The sequence below is a fragment of the Gymnoscopelus microlampas genome (assembly GCF_963454915.1).
Source record: "Gymnoscopelus microlampas genome assembly, chromosome: 23".
Taxonomy (NCBI): Eukaryota; Metazoa; Chordata; class Actinopteri; order Myctophiformes; family Myctophidae; genus Gymnoscopelus; species Gymnoscopelus microlampas.
Genome location: NC_139960.1, coordinates 32,064,870 through 32,081,447, shown reverse-complemented (window position 1 = coordinate 32,081,447; position 16,578 = coordinate 32,064,870). Strand labels below are relative to the sequence as shown.

The following is a 16,578-nucleotide window of genomic DNA, read 5'->3' as shown; positions in this document are numbered from 1 at the left end:
TCACGCAATCGGACGCTGCGTTTATGATTTGAGGCATTTTGTTCAAAACAAGCTACTTGTGCAAACTTTACATGGCAATCTAAGCCAATAAAGACAGATTATGAAAAATTGGACAGAGATAATGTCTACCGATTTGTGTGATGTTTGGACAAAATCTGTAGAAATAATATCAAGAAATGTGTTTTGCAAAAATCTATCTCCTGGTGGCGCTATAACAGGCCAATTTGAATCATTACACTTATGTATACTGTATGTTGGTTTGTTTACAGTTGAATGAGAAAACAATGTTGCACATTAAGCTAATCATCTGGGGACCCGCCCGACAAAATAATGTGAGGACCCCCCTGTCCCGACCCCCAGTTTGGGAACTACTGGCTTAGTGGTGGCTAGAGAGGCAGTTTGGGCAATCAAAAAGGTCACCGGTTTGCCTCCCGGCCCCGGTCTAAGTGTCTAAGTGAGTATCCCTGATCAAGACAGTCATCAGTTATGATATGTGTCCCCCCCCACACACACACACACACACACACACACACACACACACACACACACACACACACACACACACACACACACACACACACACACACACACACACACACACACACACACACACACACACACACACACACACACACACACACATGACAGAATGAAAGACAGCACAGAGGGAACACAAAACAGTGAAAGAAAGCAAAGCACAAAAAACAGAGACCTCGCTGTCACAGCCACGCAATTGGGCTTCTACCTTGAAATAAACCTCTCTCTCTCTCTCTCTCTCTCTCTCTCTCTCTCTCTCGCTTTCTCTCTCACTCTCTCACTCTCTCTCTTTCTTTCAGAGTTTGTCGTCTATTTGAATAATGGCCTGATATTCATCAGTCAGCCTAAGGAGACGGAAAAAACACAATACACCCACACACACACAATATACACACAGAAACAAAACGTGCGCGCGCACACACACACACACACACACACACACACACACACACACACACACACACACACACACACACACACACACACACACACACACACACACACACACACACACACACACACACACACACACACACACACACACACACACACACAGTTAGTCACGACTAACAAGAAGGAAAAACATTGCAAATGTATTCATCTTCTTCTCTTCTCCTTCTCTCCTCCATCCCTCGCTTCATACACTCCCCCCCCCCCCCCGTCTCTCTCTCTCCCTCCCCTCTCTCTCTCTCTCTCTCTATGCCTCTCTCAATTCGACTCTCAATTCAAAGGAGCTTTATTAGCATGAGAAAACATATGTTTACATTGCCAAAGCGAGTGTCAAGTAAAAGCAATCAGAAACTAAGAAATGTATGTACAATTGAAGGGAATACAGTCATGTTTAAACAGAGCTATGTCACATTGCAACTTGGGGAAACTAGCTGAAGTACATACTGTACAGCTGGATTGTACCATGTGTATATCGTTGTATTTCCATATTTCTACTATTTTTTTCATCACACAAGAGTGTTGCACAACAGTAGTGAAAGTAGCAGATCTACAAGCACACTACGTGTCACATCACGATGCATTGTGGGCTTGTAGATCAGCCATTTTCACTATTTTACTTTTTCTTTTACAATAACAATATAAAGGGAACGGCTTTTGACGATATACAGTATGTACTGTAGATAGATTTTTGCCTATCCTCAGGGGTGAACCCCCTCAGAGTCATTGATGACTCTGAGGAAGGTCGTAAGACCGAAACGTCAGTCTATTTTGTTACTTGCACCGCACTAAATAAAAAGGCCTAAATTGTCCGTGTTGCTCCAGTGTTCCTCTCTTCTGCTACTATTATATCCCTACTCTTGTGACGCACCGGACTGGCCGTTTAAGGCTGAGGCGCAACGGTAGAATCCCTTTGTTCTATTGCTTACATGGTATTATACTGTATCTGGTATTATAGATTTTTTTTTAGCTGTTGGAAATAACTAGGCTGCACTTGGTTGGTAAGGTCCAGATGACAAAAATATGAGGTTTGTGGAATTTGTAGTTATGCAGTGTTACATTATATTATATTATATTTGTTATATTAGTGTATATGTGTCCTCTGAAACAATGGGTTTATTGTCAGTTACTTGGAAGTCGGATGTCAAGAACTTCCACAGAAATGGGAGTTTCAAGGGAAACTGTGCCAGTTTACCTGGTTGAGTCATCATTAGTAGGAAATGTGCCCATATCAATTGCATGTTCTTGCTCATACATATGTTGCAATGAATCAGTTAACATGAGTTTAATATGGAAGGTTAAGAGAACAGAATAGGGAACCATGGGAAAGGAATGGATCAGTGGTTCTCAATCTTTTCTGAGCTCTGGACCACTAGCATATCTCAGTTAAATAATGACTGTTAAGGGCTTGATTTAATTCACCTCGAATTAACAAATTAAATTAAGGCCTTAACAGTCATTATTTAATGTCAAGCTTTTTCCCCCACACCACGCCCATATCCCCCCTCCCAACACAACAGTGGTCCCCAGGTTGATTCTCAGTCAGGGTGGTGGTCCCTGGTTCATAATCAGTTGAAAACCCATGGCCTACATGTAACAAATTAGGCTATCAATTATGGCCTGATGATTCTGGTTTTACTTGTGGAGCTAGGCTGGCATCTGCACAACTGTCCATATAGATCCAAATTAATCACATGCACAGAATTACTTCAAATGATTATGAATATCCAGTTATAAATTGGTCATTGTAACCTACCTGGTGTATGTAATTCTATGAGCAACAAAAACACACTTAAAAGAGGATATCTCTGTGTTGGAAATTGGGATAATGCATCTTTCTAATATGCCTAACACATGTTGAAGTGTTGCTTAATTGTTCAACCACCATCGTTAAGACACTGAATAGATTTGACTCGGTCGTTCACACTCGCTGTGCATTGATGGCTTGTAACGACCGTCATTGATTCTAAATAGACCAAGATGTTACTGGATTTGAATCCTTTGTATCCTTTGAAATAGAGAGCGGTCATTGACCACTGTTCTGCTGTACTAAAAATTGCATGACCCTCCCTTGCATTAAAAGTAAAATTAGCTGACCCTCCCCTGTACTAAAATTAGAAAGGCATGACCCTCCTCTATTTTCCTCCAGGGACCCCCTTCTGTAAATTTTGACTGGTACCTAAGTGTTGGTTTTCTTATAAAGTGCTTCTAAATCGTTCCAGTGCGTTTGTGTCATTGTAATCTGTGCTGTTTACGGTGTTTATTTACTCCACGGAGAGGTTTGCTCACGTCAATATCTGTGTTGCGCATGTGTGCGCAACAAAGCTTAGATCCGGCTTAGACCGGATACGGAAACGGCCTTTGAGCGTGCCTATGTGTGTGCGTACAAATTGGTAGGCGGGTTCTATACAGAACTGAGCAGGAAATCGATAATAATATTTTATTAGTTTAGTTATGAATTATAGTTATGTTTCATTTAATTTCAAACTAAAGTCATTTGTTGAATTTTATATTGATATTGAAGTTAAGATGAACACTTCTGTGGTACATACACAATTTGATTTAATTTTGCTATATATTGTATCAAAGTGCTTTATGTGCTTGTAATTTCAAAACAGTTTAATTTGTCATTTCAAAGAAAAGTAACTGTTGAGGTTCATATTCATATTGAAGTGTTTTTTTTAACACATTTGTAATTTCAAAGAAAAGTTGTGTGTCAACATTACACATTATTCTGTGGTACACACACCATTTGATTTAAACATTATTTTCTAAGCATGATGCATGCCTGATCATGTGCTTGTAATTTCTACACCATACTGTATAGGCATAAAGAAATTGAATGCATGTGTTCAGGGGTGCATGAATGAAAAAAACAATACGAGGAGGTGAAGGTTGGGGTATAGTTCCGGCAAGAACTTCAAGCCACTTTCACCCCCACCTATCCCTGACATTTTTTTTCCTCTACCGTTGGATTGTTCTTTTTCTCCTTGCTCTCCCTGCCCCCCCCCCCCCCCCCTCTTCTTTTCTTTTCTTCTTTCTGAAAACAACAAGTACAATGAAGCTTGTTGCCCAAAAACAAATTTCACCCACTTCTTTGCACCTGTAAACCTGTGACGTGTGATAAAGCTGTTTCTGATTCTTACAAAACCACAAAAATGTTATTTTGCTGTTAGAAATAGTTACATATCGTTGCTGTCGGGCAGAAACCTTATCAATTTTGGACATATGAGGTTTCCACCCGTCAGACGATATTATGCACATGTACAGCAGGCAAGCTGCAACATAGCAACAATATAGCAACAATTTTTCAAAAGTATTTAAAATAGTACACAAACAGCAGTTATTTTTTCTTCAAATGTAAGGGATAAAGTTGCTCTGTTCATATGTCTCTCTCTCTCTCTCTCTCTCTCTCTCTCTCTCTCTCTCTCTCTCTCTCTCTCTCTCTCTCTCTCTCTCTCTCTCTCTCAATAGTTTTCAGGCTCTATTCAAGCAGCACTACTTAAGCATGCACCAGACCTTCTGTACACACATACACAATACAATACCCCCCCCCCCCCACACACACACACACACACACACACACACACACACACACACACGCGCACACACAGAATATATTACCCCCCTCCACACACACACACACACACACACACACACACACACACACACACACACACACACACACACACACACACACACAATCCAAAGGAGTGTGCTACTGTCAGTCTGTCTAATGAATACATCTGTCAGACAGAGAACTCCAGCCTTCACCAAGTCAAACGACAGCTTGTTGCTGTGTCACTGGTGCACTCACGCACGCACGCACACACAATGACCACATATTACCTCATACTTCAGACAAGTGTTTAAGTGGTTGTGCGTGTGTGTGTGTGTGTGTGTGTGTGTGTGTGTGTGTGTGTGTGTGTGTGTGTGTGTGTGTGTGTTTGTGTGTGTTAGTGCGTGCGTGCGTGCGTGCGTGCGAGCGACGAGCGTGCGTCCTGTCCCAAGCAGTACAATGAAATGGCTTTGAATTTCACACTCATTTTCTTCTCTACCCTGCCATCTATAGCCCTGTGAATGTGTGTGTGTGTGTGTGTGTGTGTGTGTGTGTGTGTGTGTGTGTGTGTGTGTGTGTGTGTGTGTGTGTGTGTGTGTTACACGTGTGTTCCCTGTGTTGTGTGTTGAATGTTCTCTCTTCTACAGCTCATTAAACTAATTTAAACCCCAGCATACATATTCTAGGGAAGACATTCACAGAAAATAGCAGATCTGTAGATATGCCATTTTCAGCAAAGATATCTAAAGTAAAGCAAAAACAAAAAGATCACTATAGTACAGAACCCTGAGGGACTCTGATCAACCAAGTTCAGGGTTTAAGTGGTTAAGGGCTGTGATGATTTAATTTAAAATGAAAATCTCTGTCAGCACTACTGCCCTACTTTTGCTATGTTTGAATTTGAATCCTGAAAAGTTTTGGACAAACACGGTTTCCACCCAACAGAGACGATATGTATATGAGCTGTTTGAACTTGTAAGATGTATGTCATTGATTGATTCTCAAAAAAGAATGAACAAAGTGTGTCCTTTTATCAGTTAATTAAAGGAAACGTCTTTTTTAGTTTCCAAATAAGGGAGGATTCCTTATTTCAAGGGACGATTGGCATCCCTATAGAACATGGGTCTTCAACAGGGGGTCTGAGACCCCTAGGGGGTCCCCAGAGTTACTACAGGGGGGCTGCCAAATCTTTGTGTTATAGCATCTTCTTTGTTTTTACATTAATCCTAGCATCTCTATTCTAGGGGAACATTACCTGTAAATAGCAGATCTACAAGCTACGAGCTAGCTAGATCTACGAGCTTGTAGATCGGCTATTTCCGGCAAAGAGGTTTGGAGCAGAGCAGGGGTCTTCAACAGGGGGTCTGGGACCCCTAGGGGATCCTCAGAGTTACTACAGGGTGACTGCCAAATCTTTGTGTGATAAACTTCTTTTTTACATTAACCACTTGAACCCTAGCATCCCTTTTCTGAGGGGAACATTAGCCAAAAATAGCAGATCTACAAGCTCACAACGCCTCATGTAGATCGGCTATTTTCGGCAAAGAGGTTTGGTGTATGGGGAAAAAAGAGCAGACCAAGTACGAAAGGTAAACTGTATGAAAATACACATTAACATGAATCCAACACAACACTTTGACAATGGCAGTGCTGTCAAACTAGTCTGTGCTCCATCTCTCTCTAAGCTAAGGGGTCCTTGGCCTGAAAAACGTTGAAGACCCCTGGTGTAGAGGGAAAAAAGAGACGGCCAGGTACCGAGCCAAATGTCAAGTTTACTAAGTATGGAGAGTTTAAGGGGTCTGAATGCAACATATTAATAAAAAAGATAAATCAACAAACCAAAAAAACATACATTTACACAAAGTAGTGCTGTCAAACAAGTCTGAAACACAATTTTATACACTATGTAGTGGGGGTCTATTCTTCATCTCTCTCTCAGATGAGGGGTCCTTAGCCTGAAAAATGTTGAAGACCCCTGCTATAGAACATATAACACTACTTTCACCACTGAGAAGGAGTAGCCCATGACATAATGACAGAGAGACAGCCGGGTGTGTAGTTGTCCGGGTGTGTGCGGACACAGGTGTTCAATTTCTCACGATAGCAACAGCACCATACACACACACGCGCGCGCACACACACACACACACACACACACACACACACACACACACACACACACACACACACACACACACACACACACACACACACACACACACACACACACACACACACACACACAGCGTAACTCATTGGTTCTCAAAGTGGTGTCTTTGATGGGGTTCCAGGGGTTCCCCAGCAAAATGTGTTAATATGGGCATCATACTGTAGCAGCATCACAATCAGTTCAACTACTCTATTAACCATATGGCTATTTGAAAATGCGTAGTGAGCTCGTAGCATGCACGCACGCATGCACGCACGCACGCACACACACACGCACACGCGCACACACACACACACACACACACACACACACACACACACACACACACACACACACACACACACACACACACACACACACACACACACACACACACACACACAGTGGTGGAAAAAGTACTCACATTTTATCAAAAGTATCAATACTGCAATGTAGATATAGCAAAAGTCCAAAATTCAAAAAGTGCAAAAGTATTGGTATCAAAATGTATTTAAAGTATCAAAAGTAGAAAGTAGTAAGTACTCATGCAGAATGACCCACTTCAGAAGTTTTCAAATGTATACAATTCTTTTGAAAATAGCAGATCTTCAAGCCCAGCTATTTTCAAATGGCCAGAATGTATAGGGCTGAAGTGGTTAATGTATGTTTTGTGAAAAATAATCACAATCTACAGTAACTAGTAACTAAAGTTTTCAAATAATTGTAGTCGAGTAAAAAGTACAATATTTGCCTCTGAGATGTAGTAGAGTAGAAGTAAAAGTACTGAAAATTGGAAATACTCAATTAAAGTGAAAACACCTCAAATTGTACTTAAGTACAGTACTTGAGTAAATGTACTTCGTTACTTTCCACTACTGATGTAAAGTAAGTAACTCACAGATAGGAGGTAAACACACTGATGTTGTCAGGTATGTGGGTGAGCTCCAGGTCAGCGCAGTCCACCTTGTGCAGCAGGCCGTCCTCCTCGCACCGGCAGCGGCCTGGGCAGGAGTCTGTGGCCGCGGACCCCCGGACCCCCCCGGACCACCACACTACAAACACCGCAAGAGAAGCAAACAAAGCAGACCTGGAGGATTCTTCCATCATCGTTCCGTCCTCTTCCTCCTTCTCCCGGTAGAATTCAGCCGTTAAAAAAAAGAAGAAAAAAGAAAAGAAAAATAAAAGAATTCAACCGTTTAGAAAAAGAAAGAAAAAAATAATTAAACTGTTTAAGAAAAGAAAGAAAATAATTCAACCTTTTTTTTTTTAAATACAAAAAAAAGAATTCAACCGTTTAAAAAAAGAACAACAGCATTTTAAATGTTTTAAGGGTTAGTTAGGTTGTTGACAGTTTACTGGAGGACATAGCCTCCTCGGTGCTGCATGCAGGTTGTTGGTTTAATCCTTATCCAAATGTTGATTTAAATCACAAACTGGTCTTGTTTGGGCTCCACACAGTTGAAATAAAAACGGGCAAATTGTTCCAAGACAGATATTAAAGGATTATGAATACAGCCTGGCCCTTTATATATATTATTTTGGAATCTAATAGTAAATAGTCTCGTGCAGTTCGGCTGAGGACGGTGCTCTAGAGCTGCTCTCCAGGTTTGAGCGGCGCGCGTGGAGTTGCCGTGCAGCTATCTCAACACACACACAGCTTACGCGCGCGCGCGCGCGTAAGCTGTTGAGAATGTATGTGTGTGTGCGTGTGCGTGTGCGTGAGCAAGAGAGAGAGAGCGAGAGAGCGAGAGAGCGAGCGAGCGAGCGAGCGAGCGAGCGAGCGAGAGAGAGAGAGACCCCCCCCCCCCAATAAGGGAAGATCACCTTTTTTTCCCCAAAAAATAGCTATCGTGATGCGTTGTGAACTTGTAGATTTTGCTGCTATATGCTAATTTTGCCTGGGAACCCCCTGGAAACCCCTCACTGACCCCTGGGGGTTCCCGGACGGTCGGACCCCACTTTGAGAACCACTGCACTAGAGAGACAGACAGACAGACAGACAGACAGACAGACGGACGGACGCGGACAGACAGACAGACAGACAGACAGACAGACAGACAGACAGACAGACAGACAGACAGACATCTCAGAGGCAAATATTGTAAACGTAGTTACTAGTTAATTTGTACTTCAGCCATATATACCAATCCGTGTACCTTTCGGTCAGTTTTCATACCAATGCACTTTTACTCAAGTAAATGTAGGACTTTGTACAGTGCTGCATCCTCAATAGCACGGTTAGTGTGTGTGTGTGTGTGTGTGTGTGTGTGTGTGTGTGTGTGTGTGTGTATATAACCAGCAGTGGAAAAGGTACTCACATGTTTTATTTAAATAAAAGTATCAATACTGCAATGTAGAAATACTCTGTTACAAGTAAAAGTCCAGAATTCAAAATTTACTCGGGTAAAAGTACAAAAGTATTCACAAGTTTTCAAATGTATTGTCAAAAGAATCTTTTGAAAATAGTAGATCTACAAGCGCACAATGCCTCACATCAAGACACATTGTGAGCTTGTAGATTGGCCGAAATGTATATAGGGCTGAAGTGGTTAATCTATGTTTTGTAATGATAAACAAAATCTACAAAGTAACTAGTAACTAATTATTTTCAAATAATTGCAGAGGAGTAAAAGTACAATATTTGCCTCTGAGATGTAGTGGAGTAGAAGTAAAAGTACAGAATATAGCTGCAAGCAGCAATGAGCGGTTTCGAGAATAATGGCAGACTGGCAGACTGTGACAGAGTGGCAGACTGGCAGACTGGCAGACTTTGACAGAGTGGCAGACTGGCAGACTGTGACAGAGTGGCAGACTGGCAGACTGGCAGACTGTGACAGACTGTGGCAGACTGGCAGACTGGCAGACAGACAGACTGTGGCAGACTGGCAGACTGGCAGACAGACAGAGAGTGACAGAGTGGCAGACTGGCAGACTGTGACAGACTGGCAGACTGGCAGACTGTGACAGAGTGGCAGACAGACAAACAGACAGACTGTGACAGAGTGGCAGAGTGGCAGACTGGCAGACAGACAGACAGTGACAGAGTGGCAGACTGGCAGACAGACAGACTGTGGCAGACTGGCAGACAGACAGACAGTGACAGAGTGGCAGACTGGCAGACAGACAGACAGTGACAGAGTGGCAGACTGGCAGACAGACAGACAGTGACAGAGTGGCAGACTGGCAGACAGACAGACTGTGACAGAGTGACAGAGTGGCAGACTGGCAGACTGGCAGACAGACAGACAGACAGACAGTGACAGAGTGGCAGACTGGCAGACAGACAGACAGACAGTGACAGAGTGGCAGACTGGCAGACAGACAGACAGTGACAGAGAGAGAGAGAGAGAGAGAGAGAGAGAGGGAGAGGGAGAGGGAGAGGGAGAGGGAGAGAGAAGGTGAGAGAGAGAGAGAGAGAGAGAGAGAGAGAGAGAGAGAGAGAGAGAGAGAGAGAGAGAGAGAGAGAGAGAAAAGAAAGAGAGAGAGAGAGAGAGAGAGAGAGGGAGAGAGAGAGAGAGGCAGTGAGAAAGAGAGGCAGTAAGAGAGAGAGCGAGAGAGAAGAAGTGAACATGCATTAATTAACAAAGTCATGATTTTTGTTCAGTAAATTATATTTGGACCGGTTAAATTGAGGTTTGAACCAGGGACCTATAGACTTGTGGGTAGACAGTGTAAAGGATAAGGATAATTCCAGGTCCGTTCATGAAAGTCCTTGCGGTCTTGTTTCCAATGAGGGCCTGTGAGCAATTAGGGGTTAAGAGTCTTGCTCAGGGACAAATTTCATTTCATCGACACATTTGCTGGCCTGGCCTGGAATCGTACCTGGGGCAACCAGGGCCTCTGGCTCCCTAGGTGGGCTCACTAACCACTCAGCTATGGCCACAGTACAGACTGAGCCATTGGATAGACAGAATTGGATTTCATATGTGGTAAGTTATCATACAGCATGGGTTGCTTATTATATACATACAAGCTCATAACGAGTCACATTGTAGATCGGCTGTATGTGGTTACTGTAGGTGTTGTATTAATAATTACATCTGCAAAGTAACAAGTAACTAAAGCTGTCATCTGCTGTAATTGCAGTAGAGTAGAGTAGTAAAGTAAAAGTACCTAAAAATTGTACTGTGCATGTGTGATTGGTGATGAGTGAGAGGGGTGGATCCAATCCATGGGAATAGGGGGAATTCCAAATGATGATCACCTCAACGCATTGTTGGGGACAGGGATCGAACCAGCGACCTATGGATTCACAGGCTGCCTCTCTTCTCATTGAGCTAGAGATATGGCCTCCCTGATGGTGTCTGTTGACACTCTCACACTCTACTGGTGGAGCTATTGAATCGACAGCATCAGATAGTGAGAAAGGAGAATCCAACAACACAAAACAAAAGGGCAAATGAATTACGTCATACATTGAAATTAACTACTTTCAAGTATGCATTTCTCGTTATCTTTAACAATTGCACATGCATTGATACAGTCATGTTGTGTGCAATGCAATTGAGTTGAGGTCTGCATGAGGTGAGATTTGAACCAGCGACCCTGTGGTATCAAGGCAGATGATTAAGCCATTGGGCCAACAGACCCGAACTGATGAAAAAGGAGTTCACACACATGACACACTTTCACGCAAATTGCTCAGAAATGCTGGATTTAAATGTTTTTCAAACTGCTCAAAATTGCAGACAATCTAAGGGCGGAGCTTACTGGTCAAAGTGATAGATATGTTCCTCATTGATACAGTCATGTTGTGTGCAATGCAATTATAATGAAGTCTACCTGAGGTGGGATTCGAACCAGCAACCTTGTGGTTTCAAGGCAGATGATTAAGCTATCAAGCTATTGAACTTACACACCTGAACTAGTGAAAAAGGAGTTCAAACACATGACACACTTTCACGCAAATTGCTCAGAAATCCTGGATTTAAATGTTTTTCAAACTGCTCAAAATTGCAGACAATCTAAGGGCAGAGCTTACTGGTCAAAGTGATACATGTGTTCCTCATGAGTCAAGGCACATGTGTAAGCAGGTTTAACGGCTGTCGGCCAAACGAGGCATGACTTTTGCCTGTTTAAAGTTTGCATTTTCAAAAAATTGCTATAGCGCCCCCCTTTGACCAATTGGAGTAAGATTGGTTTCAGTGATACTTGGAATGACCTTCTACAATATTGCAAAGTGTCAAACAAATGCGAGTCTGCATGTATGTTTTAGGGGCAGATGAATAATTGTCATAAAACTGCAATTTTCATTGGCTTATAAAAAGCTTAACGTTTTCACTTATGGAAAATCTGCTTGCTCACGTCTGTCGGCATTGGTCATTCATTGATACAGTCATGTTGTGTGCAATGCAATTGAGTTGAGGTCTGCATGAGGTGAGAGTTGAACCGGCGACCCTCTGGTATCAAGGCAGATGATTAAGCCATTGGGCCAACAGACCCGAACTGATGAAAAGGGAGTTCACACACATGACACACTTTCACGCAAATTGCTCAGAAATAGTGGATTTAAATGTTTTTCAAACTGCTCAAAATTGCAGACAATCTAAGGGCGGAGTTTACTGGTTAACAATTGCACATGTATTCATTGATACAGTCATGTTGTGTGCAATGCAATTATAATGAATTCTACATGACGTGGGATTCGAACCAGGAACCCTGTGGTTTCAAGGCAGATGATTAAGCCATTGGGCCAACAGACCTGTACTAGTGAAAAGGGAGTTTACACACATGACACACTTTCACGCAAATTGCTCAGAAATCCTTGGTTTAAATGTTTTTCAAACTGCTCAATATATTTCGGAATGGAAACTAGTGGAAAATAGTCGATCTACAAGCTCACAACGCGTTGCTATCTAAAAAGGTGTGAGATTGTAGATCGTCTATTTTCACAAGAAAGTATGTCATACATAAAAAAAAACTACTCTCAAAAGCATTTCGTGTTATTGTCTAAACATTGCACATGTCTGAATTAACAGGGTCATGTTTTGTACAATGCAATTTAAATGTGAACTGTAATAAGTGGGATTCGAACCAGGGACCTTTGGCACATGAGACTCACACTCTACTGGTGGTGCTATCCAATACACAGCCTTAGACAGTGAAAAGGGAGAATCCAACAAAACAAAACAAAAGCGCGAATGAAGTACATCATACATTGAAAATAACTACTTTCAAGTATTCATTTCTCGTCATCTTTAACAATTGCACATGTATTCATTGATATAGTCATGTTGTGTGCAATGCAATTATAATTAAGACTACCTGAGGTGGGATTCGAACCGGCTACCCTATGGTTTCAAGGCAGATGATTAAGCGATCAAGCTATTGAACCAACACACCTGAACCTGTGAAAAAGGGCCTCAAACATGTATTTGACACAGTTTCATGCAAATTGCTCAGAAATCCTGGATTTAAATGTTTTTCAAACTGCTCAAAATTGCAGACAATCTAAGGGCAGAGCTTACTGGTCAAAGTGATACATGTGTTCCTCATGAGTCAAGGCACATGTGTAAGCAGGTTTAACGGCTGTCGGCCAAACGAGGCATGACTTTTGCCTGTTTAAAGTTTGTATTTTCAAAAAATTGCTATAGCGCCCCCTTTGACCAATTGGAGTAAGATTGGTTTCAGTGATACTTGGAAGGACCCTCTACAATATTGCAAAGTGTCAAACAAATGTGAGTCTGCATGTATGTGTTAGGGGCAGATGAATAATTTAAAAAAAGCTGCAATTTTCATTGGCTTATAAAAGCTTAACGTTTTCACTTATGGAAAATCCGCTAAGTTACGTTTGTCGGCATTGGTCCAAAGTTCATGTGTATACAGTTTCGTACAGATTGCTCATAAATCCCAGGAGGAGTAGGCTTTTTACTGCTTTTTACTGCTTTTCATAGAATTCGAAATGGTGGGAGATCTAAAGGTCAGAGGTCAAAAGTCAAACAGCGAAAGTTGTTAGGCATGAGGAGACGCATGTGTGTATCGAAGTTTCATGGCTGTAGGTCGAACAGGGCATGAGCTGTACCTGTTCAAAGTTGGCATGTTCAATTGAGTGCTACAGCGCCACCCTTTGGCCAATGGTTGTGAGTTTCGGGTTTTCGCCGTTTGGCATAGCCCTCTACCATATTGCCGAATTTCATAAGAAGTGACCAGGCGGTTAGGCCAGAACTGGCAAAACCGGCGGAAGAATAATAATAATAAATATAGCTGCAAGCAGCAATGAGCGGTTTCGAGAATAATGGCAGACTGGCAGACTGTGACAGAGTGGCAGACTGGCAGACTGGCAGACTTTGACAGAGTGGCAGACTGGCAGACTGGCAGACTGTGACAGAGTGGCAGACTGGCAGACTGGCAGACTGTGACAGACTGTGGCAGACTGGCAGACTGGCAGACAGACAGACAGACAGACAGTGACAGAGTGGCAGACTGGCAGACTGGCAGACTGTGACAGACTGGCAGACTGGCAGACTGTGACAGAGTGGCAGACAGACAAACAGACAGACTGTGACAGAGTGGCAGAGTGGCAGACTGGCAGACAGACAGACAGTGACAGAGTGGCAGACTGGCAGACTGGCAGACAGACAGACTGTGGCAGACTGGCAGACTGGCAGACAGACAGACAGTGGCAGACTGGCAGACAGACAGACAGACTGTGACAGAGTGGCAGACTGGCAGACAGACAGACAGTGACAGAGTGGCAGACTGGCAGACAGACAGACAGTGACAGAGTGGCAGACTGGCAGACAGACAGACTGTGACAGAGTGACAAAGTGACAGAGTGGCAGACTGGCAGACAGACAGACAGACAGACAGACAGACAGTGACAGAGTGGCAGACAGACAGACAGTGACAGAGTGGCAGACTGGCAGACAGACAGACAGTGACAGAGTGGGAGAGAGAGAGAGAGAGAGAGAGAGAGAGAGAGAGAGAGAGAGAGAGAGAGAGAGAGAGAGAGAGAGAGAGAGAGAGAGAGAGGCAGTGAGAAAGAGAGGCAGTAAGAGAGAGAGCGAGAGAGAGAAGAAGTGAACATGCATTAATTAACAAAGTCATGATTTTTGTTCAGTAAATTATATTTGGACCGGTTAAATTGGGGTTTGAACCAGGGACCTATAGACTTGTGGGTAGACAGTGTAAAGGATAAGGATAATTCCAGGTCCGTTCATGAAAGTCCTTGCGGTCTTGTTTCCAATGAGGGCCTGTGAGCAATTAGGGGTTAAGAGTCTTGCTCAGGGACACATTTCATTTCATCGACACATTTGCTGGCCTGGCCTGGATTCGTACCTGGGGCAACCACGGCCTCTGGCTCCCTAGGTGGGCTCACTAACCACTCAGCTATGGCCACAGTACAGACTGAGCCATTGGATAGACAGAATTGGATAACATATGTGGTAAGTTATCATACAGCATGGGTTGCTTATTATATACATACAAGCTCATAACGCGTCACATTGTAGATCGGCTGTATGTGGTTACTGTAGGTGTTGTATTAATAATTACATCTGCAAAGTAACAAGTAACTAAAGCTGTCATCTGCTGTAATTGGAGTAGAGTAGAGTAGTAAAGTAAAAGTACCTAAAAATTGTACTGTGCATGTGGCAGGTGTGATTGGTGATGAGTGAGAGCAGGTGAGAGGGGTGGATCCAATCCATGGGAATAGGGGGAATTCCAAATGATGATCACCTCAACGCATTGTTGGGGACAGGGATCGAACCAGCGACCTATGGATTCACAGGCTGCCTCTCTTCTCATTGAGCTAAAGATATGGCCTCCCTGATGGTGTCTGTTGATATCTATAGGTTTTTCCGTCCTATAGGTTCTTCCGGTGTGAGATTGTAGATCAGCTATTTTCACAAGAAAGTATGTCATACATAAAAAACAACTAACAACAACAACTAACAATTGCATGTTTATTCATTGATACAGTCATGTTGTGTGCAATGCAATTGAGTTGAGGTCTGCATGAGGTGTGATTTGAACCGGCGACCCTCTGGTATCAAGGCAGATGATTAAGCCATTGGGCCAACAGACCCGAACTGATGAAAAGGGAGTTCACACACATGACACACTTTCACGCAAATTGCTCAGAAATACTGGATTTAAATGTTTTTCAAACTGCTCAAAATTGCAGACAATCTAAGGGCGGAGTTTACTGGTTAACAATTGCACATGCATTCATTGATACAGTCATGTTGTGTGCAATGCAATTATAATGAATTCTACATGACGTGGGATTCGCACCAGGAACCCTGTGTTTTCAAGGCAGATGATTAAGCCATTGGGCCAACAGACCTGTACTAGTGAAAAGGGAGTTCACACACATGACACACTTTCACGCAAATTGCTCAGAAATCCTTGGTTTAAATGTTTTTCAAACTGCTCAATATATTTCGGAATGGAAACTAGTGGAAAATAGTCGATCTACAAGCTCACAACGCGTTGCTATCTAAAAAGGTGTGAGATTGTAGATCGGCTATTTTCACAAGAAAGTATGTCATACATAAAAAACAACTACTCTCAAAAGCATTTCGTGTTATTGTCTAAACATTGCACATGTCTGAATTAACAGGGTCATGTTTTGTACAATGCAATTTAAATGTGAACTGTAATAAGTGGGATTCGAACCAGGGACCTTCGGCACATAAGACTCACACTCTACTGGTGGAGCTATCTAATACAGAGCCTTAGACAGTGAAAAGGGAGAATCCAACAAAACAAAACAAAAGCGCGAATGAAGTACGTCAAACATTGAAAATAACTACTTTCAAGTATGCATTTCTCGTCATCTTTAACAATTGCACATGTATTCATTGATATAGTCATGTTGTGTGCAATGCAATTATAATGAAGTCTACCTGAGGTGGGATTCGAACCGGCTACCCTATGGTTTCAA

At 42.6% G+C, this 16,578-nt stretch overlaps 1 protein-coding gene across 1 annotated transcript in view; it reads right to left on the bottom strand.

Moving 5' to 3' along the window:
- The window catches only part of LOC311039622 (leucine-rich repeat-containing G-protein coupled receptor 5-like), a gene marked incomplete at both ends in the record, with an annotated part of 63,496 nt that overhangs the window by 39,343 nt on the left and 7,575 nt on the right, over window positions 1-16,578 (bottom strand). The window contains one exon of the mRNA XM_084049559.1: window positions 7,591-7,744. Coding sequence (XP_083905685.1) covers window positions 7,591-7,744 — 154 coding nt within the window. The remainder of the gene's footprint in view (window positions 1-7,590; window positions 7,745-16,578) is intronic.